At 40.6% G+C, this 21,416-nt stretch overlaps 3 protein-coding genes across 3 annotated transcripts in view; 2 read left to right on the top strand and 1 right to left on the bottom strand.

Moving 5' to 3' along the window:
* The window catches only part of rbl2 (retinoblastoma-like 2 (p130)), an 18,646-nt gene extending 8,270 nt beyond the window's left edge, over nt 1–10,376 (bottom strand). The window contains 9 exon segments of the mRNA XM_037682611.1: nt 622–787; nt 790–1,025; nt 1,102–1,166; nt 1,927–2,087; nt 4,343–4,471; nt 4,622–4,686; nt 6,926–7,126; nt 8,612–8,742; nt 10,080–10,376. Coding sequence (XP_037538539.1) covers nt 622–787; nt 790–1,025; nt 1,102–1,166; nt 1,927–2,087; nt 4,343–4,471; nt 4,622–4,686; nt 6,926–7,126; nt 8,612–8,742; nt 10,080–10,217 — 1,292 coding nt within the window. The 5' untranslated portion in view covers nt 10,218–10,376.
* A 2,064-nt stretch (nt 10,377–12,440) lies between these two features.
* LOC119415945 (zinc finger BED domain-containing protein 6-like) lies at nt 12,441–15,581 on the top strand. Its single transcript, XM_037683114.1, has 4 exons — nt 12,441–12,802; nt 13,667–13,844; nt 13,959–14,199; nt 15,324–15,581. The coding sequence occupies exons 1-4, from the start codon at nt 12,493–12,495 to the stop codon at nt 15,579–15,581; spliced, it is 987 nt and encodes a 328-aa protein (XP_037539042.1). The 5' UTR covers nt 12,441–12,492.
* Nucleotides 15,582–17,178: 1,597 nt separating this feature from the next.
* LOC119416108 (zinc finger BED domain-containing protein 4-like) lies at nt 17,179–20,898 on the top strand. The gene is made up of 6 exons (XM_037683297.1): nt 17,179–17,259; nt 17,378–17,522; nt 18,963–19,194; nt 20,042–20,164; nt 20,247–20,357; nt 20,483–20,898. The coding sequence occupies exons 1-6, from the start codon at nt 17,193–17,195 to the stop codon at nt 20,831–20,833; spliced, it is 1,029 nt and encodes a 342-aa protein (XP_037539225.1). The 5' UTR covers nt 17,179–17,192; the 3' UTR covers nt 20,834–20,898.
* The last annotated feature ends 518 nt before the right edge of the window (nt 20,899–21,416 follow it).

Genomic DNA, 21,416 nt, shown 5'->3' with positions numbered 1-21,416 from the left:
TTTTTTGTTTTTTTGAATGTCCAGAGGACCAGATTGAACTTTTTTGGATTTTTCTACCTGGATTATTGAGCATGCATCAGGACATACATCAAAACGTTCAGCTCATTCAGAAGATGGCTGCTGGGACTTTAGACTTGAACTTTTCTACTTTTCCTTTATTTACAAATATTTTCCTCATAAAAATACATTGAGATCTCATTTCCTTCAGAAATATTGTTCTTTAAATATCTGTTCCTTTTTTGTATTTTAATGCTACTTTTAGCTTTTAGCTACTTTTAGTTTTTAGCTACATTTTGATACTTATAGCTACCTTTCTGCTCCTTTAAGCTAGTTTTGCTAATATTCGAATCAGTTTTGCTAATATTTGCATTGGCATTTGTTTTGCTACATTCGAGCTTCTTTTAACTACAATTTTGTTAATTTTAGCGTTAGCTACCATTTTTCTATTTTTAGTTACTGTTTTGCTAATTTTAGCATCTGTTTGATGTTCTTCAGTTTACCTTGTTTTCAATTTAGTCATTCAGTTTTGGATTCATAACTTTTGGTTCTTTGTAGAACTTTCTACAAGCTGCTGGATCTGAGGCTGGAAGCAGTTTTTCACTGGTTCTATATGAAACCTGCCTGAGAATCTGGGTCAGCTTGGCACTCGGCCCGTGTTTGGTCCCTGACAGGAGCGTGTGAAGTCGTCCAACACTCTTCATAGCAGTTGAGAGCGGAGATGCCAGGCGGGTCTCCTGGATGTACTTCCTCCCACTCAGAGGAGTCGAGACCTTCAAAGCCGAGGCCTAGCGAGACCAGAGACGTGTTAGGACAGTAGGAGAAGAAGAAAGATTGAACAGGAAGTGAGTCTTACAGAGAGGTTGGTGTCCAGCCTGTGGGTGGTGCTGTCCTGGTTCTCCATGCCCTCACCGAGGCAGGGCCACGGCGTCCCGATGTCTTCACTAGCTCCCTCCCCAGTGAAGATCCTCTCATCCAGGCTGCCCGTGGCCAAAACTTGCTCCTCATAAAGACGACTGAGCGACAGGCTGAAAGGAGATCAGATCATTCAGAACTTTATCAGAATTAAAGTCCAAATCTGTGGTTCTGAACCAAAACACTCACAAACTGTCCCCAAAGTTCATGGGATCCAAAAAACCAGTCAGGCTGTCTTCTTTTCCTCTGAGAATCTGAGAAGAGACAAAAACACACAAGAAGTTCAATTCAAGACTTCCTGTTATGCCACTGGAAAGATCAATACTGACCGACCGACCGTCCGCCCAACCACCCAACCACGCGGCCACCCATCCAGTCCAGGATGGAAACCCAGACCTCCCTCTCCCCAGGAACATTCATCAGGTCCTCCTGGAAGAGCCCAAGGTGTTCCCTGACTAGAGAGGATAAATAGTTCCTGCAGAGTTCAGAGTCTGCCCCGTGTCTCCTCCCAGTGTGCAGAAAACCTCTAAAGGGAGGTGCCCAGGAGGTGTCCTAACTAGATGTCTGAACCTCCTCAGCTGACTCCTTTAGATGAGGAGGAGCAGTAGCTCCTCTCCAAACTCCCCCTGGATGATGGAGCTCCTCTCATCTTATCTCTACGGCTGAGCCCTGACACCTTTCAGAGGAAGCTCAGTTCAGCTGCTTGTTTCCGGTGGATCCAAAGTGGCGAAGGTGGCACGATGTTTGGGTAAGTGGGCAATGAAATAATCTACACAGCCTAGAATAGTTTTTTTAAGCCATGAACTCAGAAACAGGAAGTGTTTCTTTTAAACTAGCTGCTCAAAACACAGCTGCACGTCTGTTGGTCGTAAACCTTCAACAACGAGTGAGGCTGCAACAGGAACTGAGCGTTTTGAAGAACACAGAGCTCTTATTTAACATTTACAGGAAGTAGAAAACCATGAGCGATGGCACAAACAGGATTAACTGTGAGTGGTCGGCGGCAGGACTGACTCTCTTATGGAAGAGCTTCTTGATGAAGGGTTTCCAGAAGTGCTCTTTGACACCTTTGGCCTCCAGAACCAGGCCGTCATGCAGCTCGCACAGCTGCTCGATGAAGCAGAACGGGCCTGAGGACGGCCTGAAGTCCTTGTTGCTGAAGTCCTCAGGGAGCCCTGCAGGATGTGGGGCACAGAGGGAGGACGGAGGTGACCACAACAACCAGGACATAGTTTTTATTCAGATTTTCTAGCATTGTGCTTTACGTTTTTATAAGAACTTTCTAAACTCTTTAAAGGTTGGATTTAACAAGTGTTAAACTGCTTCACTTTGACCTCTGACCTTATTCAGACAGAAAAAAGGTGTCTAACTACGATAAAGCTGTGTCTGCATGGAACAGACAAGAAGTTTAGCGGGTAAATCGAACTTTGTGCCACAATGACGTAACATGTTCCCATTTATTTAATCAAAGTGAAATACTTAAGATGCACAGCAGCTCCTAACTGGACTCATCCCTCACATGGTGGCATATTTTCCTCTCAGCAGGTTCAAGCAAACACCTTGCTCAGAGAGGGAGGTGGGTCAGGAAGCACCAGAGTCAACAGGGAGGGCTGACAAATACTGCTGCTGGGTTTCCGTGAGCCGGCCGGCACCTTTTTAAGATTTATTTCACGTTAACACGACTGATAAGCAGACTTCCTTTACTGAAGTGCAGATTTCACTTTATAAACGTTCTGTGTTGTAAATAATACCTGGGAGAGAAAAACGTTCTGAACTCTGAGACCTTTGAGACCAACGACGGTGGCAGGTCGATCCACATCAGACGGAAACAAACTAATGAACTTACATATTTATATGCACTTGTTTATAATTTTATAAAGAAAATGTTTTGACATGCATTTCCATTCATTCATCAAACATCTAAGAATTAAAGCACCATTACTTTTAGGACATTATGCTTCTGCTTCTGTCATGAGTTTCAGTTTGCTACTTTTACTGCAGCTTTGAAAAGTCTCAGAAATATACGGTACATCAAAACGTGCGACTCAATCAGGAATTGTGCGCTCTGACTTTTGATATTATTACATTTTACGATAATGACAAAAAAAAGGGTTAAAAATGTCTTGATAGACAACAGCATTTAGTTTTTAGTGAGCAGTAAAAGGATTAACAAAACTGTCGTAAACAAACTTCTTTCTCCCACAATTTATACTTTTCTACAGTTTCTATCAAATCCCTCCAGAGGTCAGAGGTCACACACCCAAACCCTCATTGACTTTCATTGTATCCAAGCTCAGCATTTTCTTTGTATATTTGGAAGTGAAGACTTTCTAGCTTCTATAAAATAGTAAGACTAAGTATTAATAATAGTACGTCTATAAAACACAGTAAAAACATTCAAATTAACACGTGTGACAATTCGAGCCTTCGCGGTTAATTTTCATTTTTTTTGCATGTGGCTTAGTTTTCACACAGTGACTGTTTAGGTTGAGACTTAAAGGGATAGTCTGGTCATTTTTGAAGTGATGTTCAGTCTAAAGATTATCAATAGATATCAGCTGTGACATCAGTCACAGAGCACCAGGTTTGGAAAAAATGGCAGAGGCCTTCATCCAGGCTAGGCTAACGGCTATAGCCCATTTTAAAACTGTTTTGAAGCTTTTCAAACAACTTTTTTTTTTTCCAAAAATGAAACACCAATGTGAAAGAATGTTACATTAGCAAATTGATGCTGTTTGTTTATAGGTGGTTGTCCGTGTGCTGACCATCAGCCGATGGTGCTGAGGCTGCTGAATGTATCAGTCTGTCTGATCAGAGCATTTAGTTCACTGAGCTCCCAGCAGACTGATACATCCAGCCCCATCAGCACCATCAGTTGCCTGAACTATCTGTGTCCGAGTCCTGTCAGGGACTGTCGTTACCATGGTGTCCCCAAAAAGCCGCTGGCAGCAGCTTCACATCGGTTTGATCTGGATAATATTTACTCTTCTTCTACAGTTTATACAACAAAACGTCAGCCATTTTGTCAGCTTCCATTACTGTGAAAAGGAAATCCTGAATTACAGAAGTTGATAAATGTTGGAATTCAAGCGGGCGCAGCGTCAGCAGCCTGCAACATTTCTGCAGTTTCTAGTTTCCTGTACAACTTAATCTCTAAATATTTTCTGTCATTGATCTGACTTACAAAGTTTTAACGCTTCTTGTTTCCTCCTGACATCTTCTTATTTTAAAGCTTTGAGGCTAATTTTTACTAATTGTTTTGTGTCTCCAAGTGAACCGAAGTGACTGAATCGTCCCCCTGTGAGAAGGTACAACTCTCCCCAATAGATGGGAACATCCTGAGATGTCTGAACAGTGATTGAGGAGCGAACGGCGCCGGTGGGAGCCGGGAGCATCCTCCTTCAAAGGGTCCACTGAGAGTGTTCCGTACCTTTGAAGCTGGGGTTGAGCAGGTCTTTCCGGGCGTTGCAGAGCAAGGCATTTGTGAGGACGAGGTCCAGGGAGCACAGCAGTAGGTGGTATGAGTTCACCAGGTCATCGCTGATCATCGGGAAGTTTCCTGAGCAGGAAACATGACAACCGCATGAGGGACGACTCACGTCTGCAGACTGAGCTGGTGATGCGCTCAGACTCGTCTCTGTCTCTTCTCCTGATGAAAACTACGACAAATCGCATGTTTGCTGCCAAACTTCACACAGGAACTGTTTACCTTTAGTGCTGATGTACAGCACCCAGCAGAAGTTGAAGACTTCACTCACGGTACACGGATGGCGTCTATGAAACACAAACAAAGGATATTTTAATAAAATTGATAGTTCTTTGTGTTTGTCTCAAAGAAACGATCAGATCTGTGGAACTAAACGTTTTCTCGTAAAACCATAGATTGTGCTACAAAAAAAAAAAAAAAACTGATAAAATCCTAGAAGGTTCTCCTTAAACACCTTCAGGTGCAGGGCAAAATAACTTCTTTCTTTTTATTTCACCTGCAGACATGCAAAAACCTCTGAGGACAGTGTTAATTTTAAATAGTCAATTAATTAAAATGCTTCAGTTATTTTACATTTTGGTTTGTAATAAACGTTGATAGAAAAACAGTGGTCTTCACAATAAAAGCAGAGCAGTTTCCAAAAGCCAAACATGGACTCGTGTGATTAAGCCTGTTTATTAATTTAAGTATTTGTTACAGTGTTTATCTCTAAAATCAAAGTTTGAACAATGTAATGTTGATCAACCAATAACAGCAGGAAAATCAAAAGAACAAAATAAAATTACACGACAGAATGAGGTAGGAGCTCGATAATTAAAGCAGACGCACGCGTTAGGAGTTGTAGAGGCAGGAGAGTACTCCACAAATAACACTTATCAGATTACAAACAGGAAGTGCAATAAACCAAACAAGACGACGGTTAAATCCGTAACTTATCCTCTAAACCAGATAAATATTGAACTTTGCATCAGTAAATTTATATTTTTAACAATTAATGACAATAAACTGAGCCGTTCTAAGACAGAAGACAGCTCAATTGTTAAAGAAAATCACAAAAAACTGTTTAACTAAGGCTTTATTTCACAAATAATTTAGCACATCAAAATGATTATTCTTCATTTTCCTAACATAAACACAACTTGAATTTAAACTTTTAGAGAAAACCAAAGTAACTTATCTTTTTTTAAGTTTAAACTTTTGAAGACAGTTTACATAATTGTAGAATATAGTGTCCTAAGAGACATTTTTTTGGCTGCTTTAAAACATTAATCTCCCCCCCCCCCCCCCCCCCACACACACACACACCAGAAAACTGCCAGTATCCTTTGGTTTTCAACTACTCACAATGGTGAAGACCCCCTCTGGCTTAAATGGTAATTAAGTTCCTGTTTCAAAAACACCTTCATCCCTAGTTGAAGGGTGACGCGGAGACGCCGAGGGAGTCTTATCAGTTTCAAAAAAACCAAAAGGTGCATACAGCAAGGAACCCCACTGATGCTCTTCCCCCAAAACAGACAGAACTTAATTATCACATCTACACGAGCTTTGAAGGAACTCCTTCAGGCTCCCACATACTCAGATGTACTTCACTCCGCAGAGGTCCACACGTACCAGATTAGACTTGAAGCAGACGCCCGCAAGCCATGTCCGACAGCGTACGCGTACTCTGTGTCGCACAATAAACTGCCCGGCGACGGACTGTTTTGTATGCGACACCAATGTATTAAATTCCCCTTCTTCATCCCTGGTCTGGTTTAATGGCTTTTTAATTTATTTTATTTTTTTGAACTTTTTATTAACAACATATAAACACAGAACACTGTTGCTCCTTGGCTGCGACCTGTCAATCAATACAGTAGGCGTGCCAACGAATGACCAATTTGCGACCTGAATTTGTCCCGAAGGTAAACGCCCCTTGCCTGCAGAGCTGAGCTGCAGCCCATCAGGGCGTACGCTCGAGTACGAAGCCTCAACCGTCTGTGGACAGAGAGCAGCGTCCACGCAGCTCACAGAGTATACACAGTACACCTGAGTATGTGGGAGCCTTTCCACCCAGAAAACACAAGCTGCAATTAAACTGCAATTTATTTACTGGTTATTATATCGAACTAAAACTTTTTTAACAATGTCTGTTTATTTTCCTTAGTTCATCTGAAATGTCTGTGATTAATCCTTGCACTCTTAATCCTTTAATTTTGGCAGTCAGTGTTAAAACAATCTCAATTGTAGCCCTTCATGATAATTAGCTGTGAAGACACAGAAAAAACACCAACCTTACTGTAAATTGCTTTTATGTTAAAAGTTTGAAATCAAAGTTGTTTTTCACATTTGTTTTAATGGTAAAATGAAATGGACTGTAAAGTGGATTTTATTTGTCTTTCTGGTTGAAAATAACTTTCTAGCAATGTGATAAATGACTGATACTCTTTGATAAATAATGTTTTGATCAAAAGTTTTATGTTTTGGAATTACTCAGAATAAGGTTTAAATATACAGTAACATGCAGCAGAGCTCACACGGTCCCACCTCTGTTTGCGGCTGCGGTAGACGCGTGGCGGCTCCTCCGTCGGGGCCTTGAAGATGGACCTGAAGATGGGGACGTATTTCCTGAAGATGACGGCCGACACGGTGAAATCTCTCTCCAGCTTGTCGGTACTCTGACGGAAGTCCTGCCGCAGGTTGGCCATGTCCTGCCACTTCTTCAGCTTGTTGAAGAACTCGATCAGGCTGGAAGCAACGAGATTCATCAGAACTAAACACACAACTGGAACCTGGAAGTTGAAGCCACAATGAACAGGTGCCCCTAGAAGCTCCGCCCCTCCATATAAACTGATAACATTTCTGTCTAAAAAATGAAAATACTATTCAAATTTTGCTGAGTCAGCACTCACACAATTTTTTTTTCCTCCATTTTTTTTTCATATGTTTATTGGCATTTAACTTCTTCCAGACTCTTTGTTCTTTTTTTTTAATCATTCATATGTGATGACATTATTATTATTATTATTATTATTAAAGTGGGCTGCACGGTGAATCAGTTGATTAATTTTCATACTTTCGTAAATATTTACCTTTTTCACAAACATTTTTCCAGTCAATCTTTAAACCCTTAAAAAACAGTTTTCTATTTAAAACCTGCTTCATACTTCTGCTAATACTAGAATTGCTAATGGTAGTACATGCTAATTCTCCTACAGCTAATACTAGCACTGCTAATACCAATTCCTCTACTAATAACAACAGTACTGTTGATGCTAATTTTACTAACCAATTCTGCTAATGCTAATTCTACTACTGTTCATTTTAATACTGCTATTGTCAATGCTATATTTTTAAGGGCAGCTGTGATGTAACTTGTGATGTGACTTGGGACCAGAATGTCAATTTCAACTCTCCGCTATGTCCACATGTTGTGGTGTCCTTGAGCAAGGCACTTAATCCCTAACAGCTCAACGGGTGCTTACATAGTTTCCCGCTGCTCCACTTGGGTGTATCTCACATGTGACGAGTTAAATGTAGAGCACAAATTTCAACATTGTATAGAAACATACAATGATGACAATAACACTTTCTTCCTTCAATTTTTTTGTGATTTTAGATAACCTTTTGATACTTTTAGCTAGCTTTTTGTTACTTTTAGCATTTAGCTAGTTTTTTGCTACTTTTGAGATTAGCTGCCTATTTGCTACTTTTAGGTTTTAGCTACTTATTTAGCTACTGTTGAGACATTTTTTTAATTTAGGAATACACAGTTCTCTATTTTTTTTATTTTTGCTACAGTAACTAGTGTTTTTTCTATTTTTAACATTTAGCTAGCATCTTCCTACATTTAACATTTAGCACAGTTTCAGCTTAAGTGGCAAATTTCAGCAGTCACCCATGCATTCACACTATATTTTCACAGAAAATGTAATTTTTCTGGTTAAGACTATCTTTTAGTCTACAATTAGACTTAAAGGAAAGTGTCATATGCTTGTTAGCGAGTAAGGAGGGTGTATCAGCAGGACTTTTGTTTTGATGCTAGAGCCCCACAGCCTGAGAGAGCAGACTCTGGCTTTAAAAATAAAACACACATCACAAACAACGAACATTTCGGCTTCAGTTCTGAACAACCCTTCAGCCATCTTTGTTAAAGTCGATGGGAGGAAAGCGTTGCAGCAGACAGCAGGAGAATCACTCGTACTGGATTTCTACATTAGTTATGAAACAAACCTGATTTCTGAGCAGTGCAGGATTCTGGTCAGCGACACGTAGTTCCCCTCAGCGATCCCTTTCCCCACTGTGGGCACCGAGGACCTGTAGGCCATGTACAGGGCGCAGGCCAACCAGTGCAGCTCACTGCCCTGCACCCAGAGAGAGAGGAGACCAACAGGAGGACTTCTGTCAGTCTGATTTGGTTTGTGTTGACTGTTAGCAAAATTTCTTATGAACTACCAGTAGATTTTTATTGAACGTTTCAGGGAATAATCAATGAATACATTTAACGTGATTACATTTTAAACCTATTTCAGGATGCTAACACATCCAGCTGACCTTAGAAAGCACAACAATGGCTACAAATTAGTTTCACAGAAACTGAGCCGAGACTTGGCATGGTAGTATCCAAGACTGATACCGAACACATACTGTTCAGATCTTATGTCACATGACGTTCAAGGTTTGATGAAAACAGCTGCATTTCCATCATCTCAGACTAAAACTCTAGCATGAAAGGCGGCGGGCGATATGCATTCCTTCAAGGAACATTAGGCCTTTGATGACAATCTGTTCTGATGTGAGCTTTTCATGTTTCATCCTAATAATAAAAACATGTACTACACTCGGACCTGTCATTCTGTGTTTGTCTGTTTCTCCTTCCTGTCCTCTTAAACCTCAGCTGGTCGAAGCAGATGGCCGATCAGCCCGAGCCTGGTTCTGCTGGAGGTTTCTTTCTGTTAAAAGGGAGTTTTTCCTTTCCACTGTTGCCTTTGTGCTTGCTCAGGATGGGAGACTGTGATGAAGTGAAGATTCAACACAATCTTCCTTATATATATATATATATATATATATATATATATATATATATATATATAACTTCTGTTGGGACTTGGAGCTTTAGAAATAAACTGAATTGAATTGAAACTGTTCTTACATTTTTCAATTCGATTCAATTTTTATCGCACCCAGTCACAACAAAAGTCATTTCAGGGCACTGTACACAAACATTCACATACATAAAAATTAAGTTAATAACGTTATTTATCTGAGGACTTTGAAAGTCCAGATCTGGTAAGTCTATCTGGACCTGGTCTAAAACATAAACCTTCTGTTTCAGTCCAGCTGTGATGGGTTCAAGTTCTGAATGGTTGACTCTGAACTGCTCAGAACATCTGTATCTCTGATCTGAAACTGGGGTTTAAACTGGTTCTGTGTCTCCTGGTCCCTCCAGTTCAGCTTCGTTCTGTGCGCAGACCCGGTCTGGGGTCTGGCTGGTTCAGGTGGATGAATTGGGACAGAAGCAGGAACTGAACTGGTCTCTTCCAGGTGAGCAGGTCCATGTGATGACCGGTTGGTTCCGCCTGCTGAAGCCGCGGACAGCGCAAAGCCCCTCTTGCCGGAGGAGGAACACCGATGTCCGGGGTGAAGAGTGAGCACACACCGCTGGCAGAACCACGCGGATTAGACAAGAGAGTGGACTTACCTCCAGGGTGAAGGTCCTGCTGATGTTCTCGTAGCTCTTCCACGCCTCGGTACTCGCCTCCTCGTCCATGTTCAGGACTCGGCACAGATCATCGAACCTGGTTCGGACTTTCTGCAAGAGGTCCTCCTCGTCGCTCATTATTTTTATCTTTTGTGACTTTGCGAACTATTGGGAAGGATAAACTGCGGTTTGGGGGCAGAGAGATTGAGCCGAACACTAACTGGGACGCTGGTTGTACGAATAACAGTTTTTACGGAGCTACGCAACACTGCTGAGACGCCATTTAAATGTCCTCTGACAGATGCGTGAGCAGAGACGATGTTGGCGTACCGACCGCAGGCAACAACTTAGATGACGTCACTTCTGTGCGTCTGTCCTTTAGAGAATGGAACAAATAACGTAACTCTGCCCTAGCCCACAAAAACTGCGTAGCTGAAGCCGACTACTACTACTACTTCCGGTTGTTGTTGTTTTGACGGTTGATTGCGCGGATTTCACTCGAAAAACTTGACACATTTTATTCTCAAACCTTGCATTGTTAAACTACACGACCTATTACAGCTTTATTAATACTGTAGCACCCCAGAGAAACCAATCGGTCAAGGAAACAGTAGGAAAAAGCCTTCCAGATGGAAGGTGAAACGTTTCAGCAAAAAAAAAAAAAAAAAAAAGAAACTGTCCAGATGACATGACTGAAAATTGTTGGATTGCATACCTGGATTATTGAGCATGGACTTTTTTGATTTTTCTAATTTCTTATTTCATTGAAAAAAATGGATGGCAGATTGTATTAGATTTATTGTAAAACATTAATTCTAAAACCATTATACGATCAAATGTTAAAAAGAATATTGTTATATGTCATTGTAACAGATATTTAAAATACTAACACAGTCTTCCTAAGGCTCTGCTGTGATATTTGTGCCAGTAGAGGAGCTGACCACACTATGTTTACACTCTGAACCACTCATTTACAGTAAAGTGCTACCTCATCCAACCCACTGGCCTCTGAGAGTGTTTATAACAGGACAGGTTACACAACTGTTACATATATATATATATTATTGTTACAGAGATAGCAATGGCTCTAATGGCTCTGAAAGACCTCGACCTCTCCAAGTAACTTTAAAACTCTTAAGTTCCTGGCAAAAACCAATGCAGAAATGTTCCCATTTGTAGTTTTTTTAGTTTTCTAAATCGCTTTATAATCCAGCTGTTTTTTTTTATTTGGGTTTTTTTGTTTGTTTTTTGCTATTATTCCTCTTTAATTGTCCTTTTGGTTGCCATTTTGTTTTTGATTTGTTAAAAAAAAAGGGAGAGAGAAATTTAAATTTGTATGCATATTTTATGACAGTCTATTGTTGTCATTGTTATCCATTGTTGTCGTCATTCTTTGGTAAGAAATCAGGTCTCTCTTGTGAATGAGTCCTGGAGGCTCAATGGGATTAACCTGTCTATATAAAGGTTGAATTAATAATACAATCCTAAAACAATACAATCTAATATAAATAAAGCGCACCTCAAAATCTACTGGGTGCAAAATTATTGGGTGCTTCTTGAAAGTATAAATTAGTAAACCAGTCAATAAAATCAATAATCAATAAAAATACAGGCATAGCTGCTCGCTTTGTGTTCCAGGAGAGACCCATCCAATATGGCGGCGACGCAGGATGCGCTCCTACAAAGGGGCGGAGTAATGCGTGTAAAGAGTGACGTCACACGAGCTCTAGCGCCTGTCAAATGCTACAATAATTATTGTCCACAGGTAAAAAGTTAACTTACGGCTTAAATAACGTAGTTTCAAGTAAAAACTTCAACACGAGCCTGTATAAATCATGGCATGAGTTGGTGACAGGTTGGTTGGAAGAAACAAATATTGACTTTTATTGTGTTTGTATAGATTTCAAGTATTATTTTTTATTATTAATTTGTTTTTGTCTTTCCCTCCCTGGAAATTTACAACTTTTAGGTTAGAGAATATTCAGACTTTTTTTTGTACATTTGACCTAGCAAATTTTTAATTGATCAGTTTTTATGAGCATGAGAGTTTATATATATATATATATATATATATATATTATTTTTATTTTTTTTTAATTTTTTTTTTAAGGCTAAAGTGCTGGAAGTTTTCAAGTTTTTCTTGCAAATGTATAATTTCAAAATAGAAAAAAAAAGATCAAGGTTTTATTCCTAATAAATTTTGTATCTAATTCAAGGAAATTTGACTTTTCACACATTTTCTGCTAAAATATGTGCAACACTTCCAAACATTGAGAAAATACTTGGGTATCAAAACAAGCCTCGCCTCTCTGTGTCAATCGGTGATTGGCTGTAACGTGACACGTGGTTACGCCCACAGATATGGTTCACGTGTGTTTGTGTTGTGAACGTGTGTAGTCGAACCGCTTAAAAAATGCGACAAAGGTCAAAAGTGTGGCTGCATTTTAGAAAAATTGATGCCAACAATGCTCGATGCAACATATGCAAAAAAGACATCCCTGTTAAGACCGGCAACACGACTAATTTGATGAGGCACCTGATCGTGCACGGAATCGATTTACGAGCGGAAAGTAGCTCCGTGTTTGACTCGAAGAAGAGCGGACCGCAGCCATCTTCCTCTCAGCCCGTGGCAGATCCTGGACGGTCTGATTCTACATCTCCACGACCGGACTCCTCTTCATCCGAGAGCACCGAGGACAGCTCTGTTTCCGGGATTTCAGCTGGTACGTTTACGTTTTTTTTTTTTTTTTTAGATTACTTATGTACCTTACGTTACTTTTTTTTAGATTTTTCTACCTGGATTATTGAACATGCATCAGGATAACTTTACGTTTGTTAACGTCACTGTAACTTAATACGTGCATCGCGAGGTGAGTTAAACTAGGATCCATATTCAATTCAGTTTATTTATATAGCGCCAAAGAACAACAAAGTTATCTCAGGGCACTTTACAGGAACATTCACATACATAAAAGACAATTTAGTAAAGTTCTCTATCTATAGAATCCAGCAGACAAGTTGAATCTTGGCTTCGTTGCAGTCTCCCATCCTGAGCGAGCACAGTGGCAACAGTGGAAAGGAAAAACTCCCTTTTAAAAGGAAGAAACCTCCAGCAGAACCAGGCTCAGGACAAGCAGTCATCTGCTTGGTTTGAGAGGACACGAAGGAGAGACAAACGAACACAGAATGGTAGGTCCAGGTGTAGGTCCAGGTGTACCTGAAAGACAAAAACACATGTTAAGGATAGAAAAAATAATTACAAATACAAACGGGTTGAACAGAGTAAGTAAAGATAGTAGTAGAGTGAAAAAGTGTGGTCATTAAAATAAACTAAAGCTACACATAGTTTAGCTACACACTTTATTTTATTTTAATATAATGAAGCTACACACTAATTTCTTAATTTAAGATATTATTTGTGTGTAGATTTATTTATGTAGCTAGCTCAATTAAAAGCTTAACTATAGATGGACAGTAACGGATGAAGCTTTGCTTGTAAAAATGTGCTCATCCATCGGGTCGGCTGGTTAAACAGTTCATCTAATGTCCACACGTTATGTTTATGTTCGTTCTCGCTCTCCTCACAGGAGCCTTTGACCCTGACGTGATGAGGACAAGGCCAGTCAGTGTGAATCCATTCACTCTGGCAGAAAAAGGAAAGCTGACCGCAGAAAAGCGAGATGAGGACCACTGGCACAGGGCAGTCACAAACTTTGTTGTTAAAAGTTTGCTTCCTGTTTCTACATTGGAGGCTCCATGGTGGAGGTAAGTAAGCTGTAAATGATATTGTTGAGCAGATCTCTCTGCCTAGATAATGGTTTTTGAGCAATAATAACACAACCATGTTATTCTTTATGTTTTGTGTTCTGTGTCAATTAGGGAGCTGATAAGAGTCCTAAACCCCATGTATCAGTCCCCCAGCAGAGACATGCTGTCGAATACACTCTTACCAGCATGGTATGCAGTAGAGAAGGAAAATGTCAAGAGAGAATTGGAAGACGTCAAAGATGTGGCCGTGACCGCGGATGGATGGACCAGTGTGGCACAAGACCATTACTTGACTGTTTCAGTCCACTTTGTGAGAGAGGATACCATGAACGAGAAAATCCTGCACACCAGGGCAGTCTACACATCACAGACGGGGCATGTGATAGCTGAGGAGATAGGGGATATTCTTGATGAATTCAATATAATGGAAAAAGTTGTTGCGATCACTGTAGACAATGCAGCTAATATGGATGTAGCGGTGAAAAAGATGAGCATTAGAAAAATTGGCTGCTTTGCTCATGCTCTAAACATTGCTGCTCAAAAGCTGTACACTATCCACCTTATTCCGGATTTGGCGCCACTACCCATAATTCATAGCGGAAGCCGGTTGTTTACTTCCGCCCGCGATCCCGCGCTGTTGTTTACGTTTGTGGGTTAACACACTTGCTAGCAATTTAATGTTTTTGACACAAAAGTTTCCTTTACCTGAAGTAAATGGCAGCACATCAGAGGTGGATACATTGCAAGGATGTTTTAAAAAGCTGCGAAGATAAGTCGTTAACTGTGTCTCACCCATCATTTCTCACGGACTGGGTAGATGATATGAAATCATGGCCCGGAATTACCTACATCAATATTATTAATTACCTTGTTTTTTCTGAAGGCGTCGATGGCGAGGAATTGCGGAATTATAAAAGCACAGAGGCGTATAATTACCTCCACAGCAACAAAATAGATACAGTTTTGCTCATGAAACAAGGCGACTTTATCTTTCTGAAAGCAGCTGTTGAGCCGAGCCAGAGCGTTGGTCAAGCTAAACACTTAGCATGGGTCATGCTCAGAGAAAGTGGAGTGGTAGAAACGGTCGGCTGTTCCTGTATCGCCGGATTGGGAAAATCATGCAGTCATGCGGCAGCTATTCTGTGGAAGGTATATCACTTATCTGGATATCAGAATATTTACATCACTGAATCAGAATCACTGAACTGGGCGAAAGCTGTGAGCTTCCTGTCTGCCTGTGTTTACATGTGGAAGCCAGAGCATTGTGCAGCCTGTGATCTACTGTCACAAAAAATTAAACATTAAAAAGGCTGTACAGTATTTTTATATTATTTGTTTTTAAAAAAGTACAGACTGGATGCAAGGCAACCTAACATTTACAGAAAAGGAAAAAATAAATGACAACAGCAGGGATGTAAATAACTTGTTTCATTTTATTAGGAGCAGTGATAGCTGAAGTCTGTTAAATTGTTACAGGTCCAGAATGCTGTGATCAGTGGAAAGACGGGGCTAGCATGTACAGATGAGCAGCGCAGGTGGAATGCTGGGACAGCAAAGAATCTTCAACCCAAACGTCTAAGCATGATAAACTTCAGACACCACAAGGCAGAGCAGCAGTATAACATCAACTCAAGGGCTGCAGACACGATTAGTCTTTATTTTCATAAGTGTTATAAGGACTTGATCTTGTACAGGCATTGTAAATTCATTGTTGTCATCTCCTTCCAGTGCTGACACAAGAGTGTTAAATGTTTCTAACGCTATACCAGTGTACAGCAAAGCGTCTGCGTCATTTTGTAGAAGAAAAAATGCAACTTCATCACACTGAGTCGTCTTGTCCTGGACATCTTTTCTGCCAGACGTGTTGCAGTATTGATGATGATCTTTTAGCGAAGGGTCCTCCCACTGTGTGTGGACTGAGTGCAGATGTGGCCCAGGAGGTTGTGTGGAGACGCTAGCCAGGTCTGGGATGACTGACGGTGAATCTACGGTGCACTCTGAATAACACAAAAATACAAAATCAAATCAGCGTAACACAACCTGTCAAGTGTCACTTACCTTATTACGTTTTAGGAAGGAAATTTGTAATTCCACACTCGTACACACATGATACATCTTAAATGTCAATAGTGCTGTTTTAGTGGGGCTTTAGCCCCCTTAAATTTTCCTAAGCCCCATCAAGTTATGCTATAATATCAAAATATTGTGATTAGATTTTAGTTTTTCATCCTTAAAAAAATCAGTTGGAGCTAGGTTGCATTTAAGCTTTTTCTTTAAAGAGTTTAAAATAAGTTTTTTTTTCAGCTGTGTCTGTTTCAAATAACCTGCCTCTAATAACTCAACATATTCTTTATTAACAAAATCCCAAGACTTTTACAGCCCTGGGGGCTGAATTTTACCAGGTTGCTAAATAAAAAGCTATTCTCGGACAGTTACATGAAATCATATACATCTCTGCTAGCATGCTACTGATGTTAATTACTAACCACTTTGTCTTTAAGATTTGGATTTGGCTGCCAATCAAGTACTTTCTCTTAGTGATAAAGTATTTTGGAATTAAATTAATAATACACTAACATCCACAATAACACTGCAACCAGCTAGCGCTGATGCTAACACCATCCACAGTATAGTAATTATAACATTACAATTATAACATTAATAATAATATAATTCAGTAAAAGATAAGAGCTAAGCATGATTAAAATGTGAAGCGGGGACAAATCACATTTTCAATTTCACTCACCGGGAACAGATTCGGCCGTTTTGTCGATGTTGCTGGAAGCTGTCTGGCTCACAGTGGTCCGGATGAGCTGCCTTCTTTTCTTTGGTGGGGCCCGGTCATAGCCCAGATAGAGCTCCGGGTCGGGGTGAAGCTCTGTGGGCTTTTTATCAATAAAATGAAAGGAGCAAACATAAACTCTCTTCGGGGGGTATTTGAGTTTTAAAGCTGCCAGCCACGCTCGTTTTCGATCCTCCTTCCTCGGCATGGAGTGCAGTTCGTAACGCGCTGGGCACACACAGGCCTTTCGAAGTTGTTGATGTGCAAAACAATACGTTTCTAGCTCGTCTTTCAGTTTTCTGGAGCTGTTGTGACAGCCAACAACAGCACAAGTTGAACCCGAACTCATATTAGAATTGTTTAAGCCTCCTGCTACAGCACAAATTACTAGAATTTGTCATTAGCAAAAGTGCCTGTCATTAGCAAAAGTGCCTCTCGCTTTAGCTCACCGGAAGTATAAAACCGGGAAGGGGCGGTACCTGTCTGTCATGGCAGCCCACATACGCTCTTGCAGAATAAGGTGGATACCTCTCGTCTCAAAGTGGGCAGGTAGAATCCGAGCTATGGTGTTGTGGTTAAAGCGGTGCAGCTTGGCTGAGCCTGTCCTTAAAGACAAGCAGCGTCTTCTCGGTTAGGAGAACTCTAAAAGTGGACTAAACTGCAAAATTATATGGCTAAATCAATTATTGAACTATTACTACAAATACACCACTAGTTTGACAACCACGCACACGCTGTCTGTCTCTAGGTCTTCCAGAACATGATGTCGTTTTAGATGTGGAGAACCGGTGGAACAGCCTGTTCCTGATGGTGGAGCGATTTCTGGAGCAGTTTCCTGCGATCCAGGCGGCCTCCATGGACCCTCGGTTAAAAGAAACGATGGAGAAGGACGGGTATTTGGACAGTGGACATTGATATTGCCTTATTTCTTTACCAATGTGAATTTAAAAAAGTTCTGAACTTTATTTGTAAAATACGTTTTGCTTCTTATCAGAGGAGCTTTCTCAATTCAAAGAATGGAGAGTGTGGGGTTCTAGTTGAAGCTGAGCTTTAATAGATTGTCTTATCACTAGGGGTTCGTTTGGGGTCTTTTGTTAGTCTGAGACACACAGGAGCCACTCTGGTGAGTGACACGTGGCTGAAATTCCTGATAGGTGTGAAAATGAGGTGAAGGAGGTGGTTGATGTAAAAAGATGGTTTCTCTGTTTTTACATAAACGGCTTCCTTCACCTCATTTTCACATCTATCAGGAATTTCAGCCATGTGTCACTCACCAGAGTGGCTCCAGTGTGTCTCAGACTAACAAAAGACTCCAGACAAACCCCCTAGTGATGGGGTAATTAGAGATTACCATATTTTTCACCCTATAAGTCGTTTTTTTTTTTTGCATAATTTGCATGCCCTATGATTTGTATGCTGAAGCAACATATTTATAAACCAATTTTTGACTGAGATATGACCATTTTCATTCATTCTGACTGAAAAAATTGAACACTACCATTTTCACCAGCTATAGATGGCACTCGAGTAGTGTGGCTTGCCGTTGTGTCATGTAATGGGTAAAAGTGGCTATTAATGACACAATCAGCTTGCCCTAGGCTCCCACCGTCATCTGCCTGGAGCAACCGAATCCGCTTCATTTCACTGTGCTGCCCCGGCGAAATGCAGCTGATTTAACTGTCAAAGTGCATTTATTAAGTAAAAGTTCAACTGAGACGCATCTTTATTATAAAGTCGAGCTAAAAGTAATTGCTTTTAGGTGGTTATCGTGTTAAATTTCGAAGAAATGGACAGCGAGTCGCCCTCTTTCGTTCATGTTTTCGCGCGTCAGCTTTTGAAAATGCTGCTGATTTGACCACTCAAGTGCATTTATTAAGCAAAAGTTAGACTGAGACACACCTTTTACTATAATGTCGAACAAACTAATAAATGTTTTTAGGTGTTAATCTTGTTAAATTGTTAGTCTTCCCGTGCACGCTCCCGCGGCCAATATTTGGCAGCCCATTGATTTTTGGCACAACACCGGCCCACATTTCCGGGTTGTCAGCGGTGACTCGTAACAAATGCGACGCGTCAGCAGTGATGCATAATAGATGCGACGCATACGGTGAAGCAACATATTTATGGATTTTTCCACTTCATTAGACATATTTGGACTTATTGGGGGGGGGGGGGGGTTGCAATATGTACAGTGGAAAATACGGTAGTTAGCTCCGCTTCATAACTTGAACCTCACACTCTCCATTCTTTTAATTGAGAAGCGAAACGTTTTCTACAAAACAAAAGTCCAGTTGTTTTTGGTCTAGCTAATACAACGTGTCCATTTTTTTCAGCCTGGAGAGACTTTCTGATGATGATTATAGAAAAGCAGAACAGTTTGTCAGAGTTATGAAGATGCTCTATTCTTCAACCATCTGCGTCTCTGCTGAAAAGAGTCCAACTCTGGGCCAGATTCTGCCCATCTTGGGGAAACTCCAACTTCACTTCACAGTTACTGATGAGGACTCCTCCTTTACACAGACCATCAAGGACAAGATTTGGGGTGACCTCTCAAAAAGATACCAAGTATGTAGCATAAATAATCCTGTAGATTTCTCTTGTTTTCATTAGATATACTGAGACATCATGACTACTATACTTAGGCCTGTCACAATAAACAATAAATCAGTTAATTTCATATTAAATGAAAATTATCAACCTCATTTTCATTTATCGGCTTTATCATTTCTTCGTGTCTCTTTCTGCTGGACACTGGATGACAAGGTTCAACTCCGGTGCTCTTCACTGACCCTTCCTTTTCTCTTTTTGCTTTAAAATCCATTTTAACTGTCCAAAATCGCGTTTTTGGATTGTTAAAAGCAGCTAAGCTGAGAAGCTAAGCTACGAGCTAAGCTAACAGGCCAACCTCGGGGGAAAAACCTCCATCTTGTCGAAGCCCATGAAACTCGTGCCTTCGTATAAAGCATCGTTTTTCTCTGCAAAAAGAAGCTGAGAACTTGTTTACTGATTTTTAAAAAAAAATTATTAAAAGGTTTTTGTGAAAAATGCTATGCTAAAGAGCTCAAACCACACAGAGCATCCACCATTTTGAGAACCAAAGAAAGGAAGGAGACAGCCCACGTCACGTCAAAGGGCCTCCCTCCCATTTTCCTTAGACAACGCTGCTTGCTCCCTCACTATCCATCCTTTGGTTCAAACTGTCTTATACTGCCATCCGGTGGTGGGGAAAAGTACTACATGCAAAACAAATTGGCAAACATTTCTAATTAAATTTGACAATTACTAATTATTGTCAAATTTCAAACAATATTATCGTTTATCGCTATAATTTCTGAGACAATTAATCGCCCAGCAAAATTTATCATCGCGACAGACCTAACTATACTATGTTTTTTTTTTTTTTTTTTTGCAGGATGAGATCATCAGGCAGTTCTTGGAGGAGGGCACAGCCTTAGATCCAAGATTCAAGACAAAAGTGGCCGATGAAGTGTGGACCAGGCTAGAAGAGGAGCTGATAAGTAGGACCTCACAACAGGTGTGTATTTATTGTTGATAATATTTTATTCCTCTTCCATTGTAGATCAGTTTATACGACTCACATAATCTACTGAACATAGAATAAAGGTGTAAGGATGATCCTGGCCCAGCAGATCAAACAGGAGCTTGAAGAGACAGCTGGTGATCAGGACTGGTCTGATGAAGACGCTACAGCTGCAGTAGCAACACTGGTAAAAATAAAAGTATACAAAGACACCGTGTTCTGACCCCCCCTACCCCCATTGCATTTTCAAAACAAAACCTTCTTGTTGGCATCTATTCTGATTGTCTTTATTTTTCCTCCTTCTGTTTCCAGAAGAAGCCAAAGCTCTCTGGTCTTGGGGAGCTGTTTGCTGAAGAGGACATGGCAGTTGAAATAAAACAAGAGAACACTTTTAGCACCACAGAGAAGATTCAGGAAGAGATAAAGTGGTACAGAAGTCTGCCATCAACCCGAACCTCTGTGAATCCAGTGACCTGGTGGTGGAATGCAAGGGACACCATGCCAATGCTATCGGACTTGGCAACCAGGTATCTGTGTGTGCAAGCATCATCCACACCCTCAGAGCGAACATTTTCTACTCCTGGGGACACCATCAGCCACGAGCGGGCTTGTTTGTGTCCAGAGAAAGCAGACATGTTGATTTTTCTGAAGAAAAACTGTTAAGTGAAAAGTGTGTAGCGTTGAGCGTTACACACTGACGTGTCACTGGTTTACAACTGTTCTTTTGACCTGGGAATTATTTTTTATGTAAGAAAACTGTTTGGAATGTAAAAATAACAAAGTAAAAAAAAAAAAAACTCAAGCTTTGTACTGTAATCTGTAACGTAATTTTCTTCATGTTAGAATTTATATTAATTATAAAACTGGCACCGGGAAAAGTACCGTTCAGGAACCAACATCGAAGTGAAGGTACCGGTACAGGTATTAAAAATTTTTGAATGATATCCAGCCCTACCTGTTTGTGTGTATGGAGCCTCCTGATTGGTCCGTTTGGATCTGTGGGTTGTTTGGTCTCCGTACCAGCTGAGCCCATAATCTTCCATCCATCTGTCCCATCAAACATCCATCATACATCTGTCCATCATCAGTCATCATCCATCTATCATCCTCCATTCATCCAACCATACATCATCCATCTGTACCAGCTGAGCCCAGAATTTTTCATACATCTGTCCATCCATTATTGTCCATCCTCCATTCATCACATCCATCATACATCTGTCCATCCATCTTCATCCATCCATCA

Source organism: Nematolebias whitei, chromosome 10, assembly GCF_014905685.2.
Source record: "Nematolebias whitei isolate Nwh7 chromosome 10, NemWhi1, whole genome shotgun sequence".
In the NCBI taxonomy this organism is placed as follows: Eukaryota; Metazoa; Chordata; class Actinopteri; order Cyprinodontiformes; family Rivulidae; genus Nematolebias; species Nematolebias whitei.
This window is presented reverse-complemented; position numbering and strand designations above follow the sequence as displayed.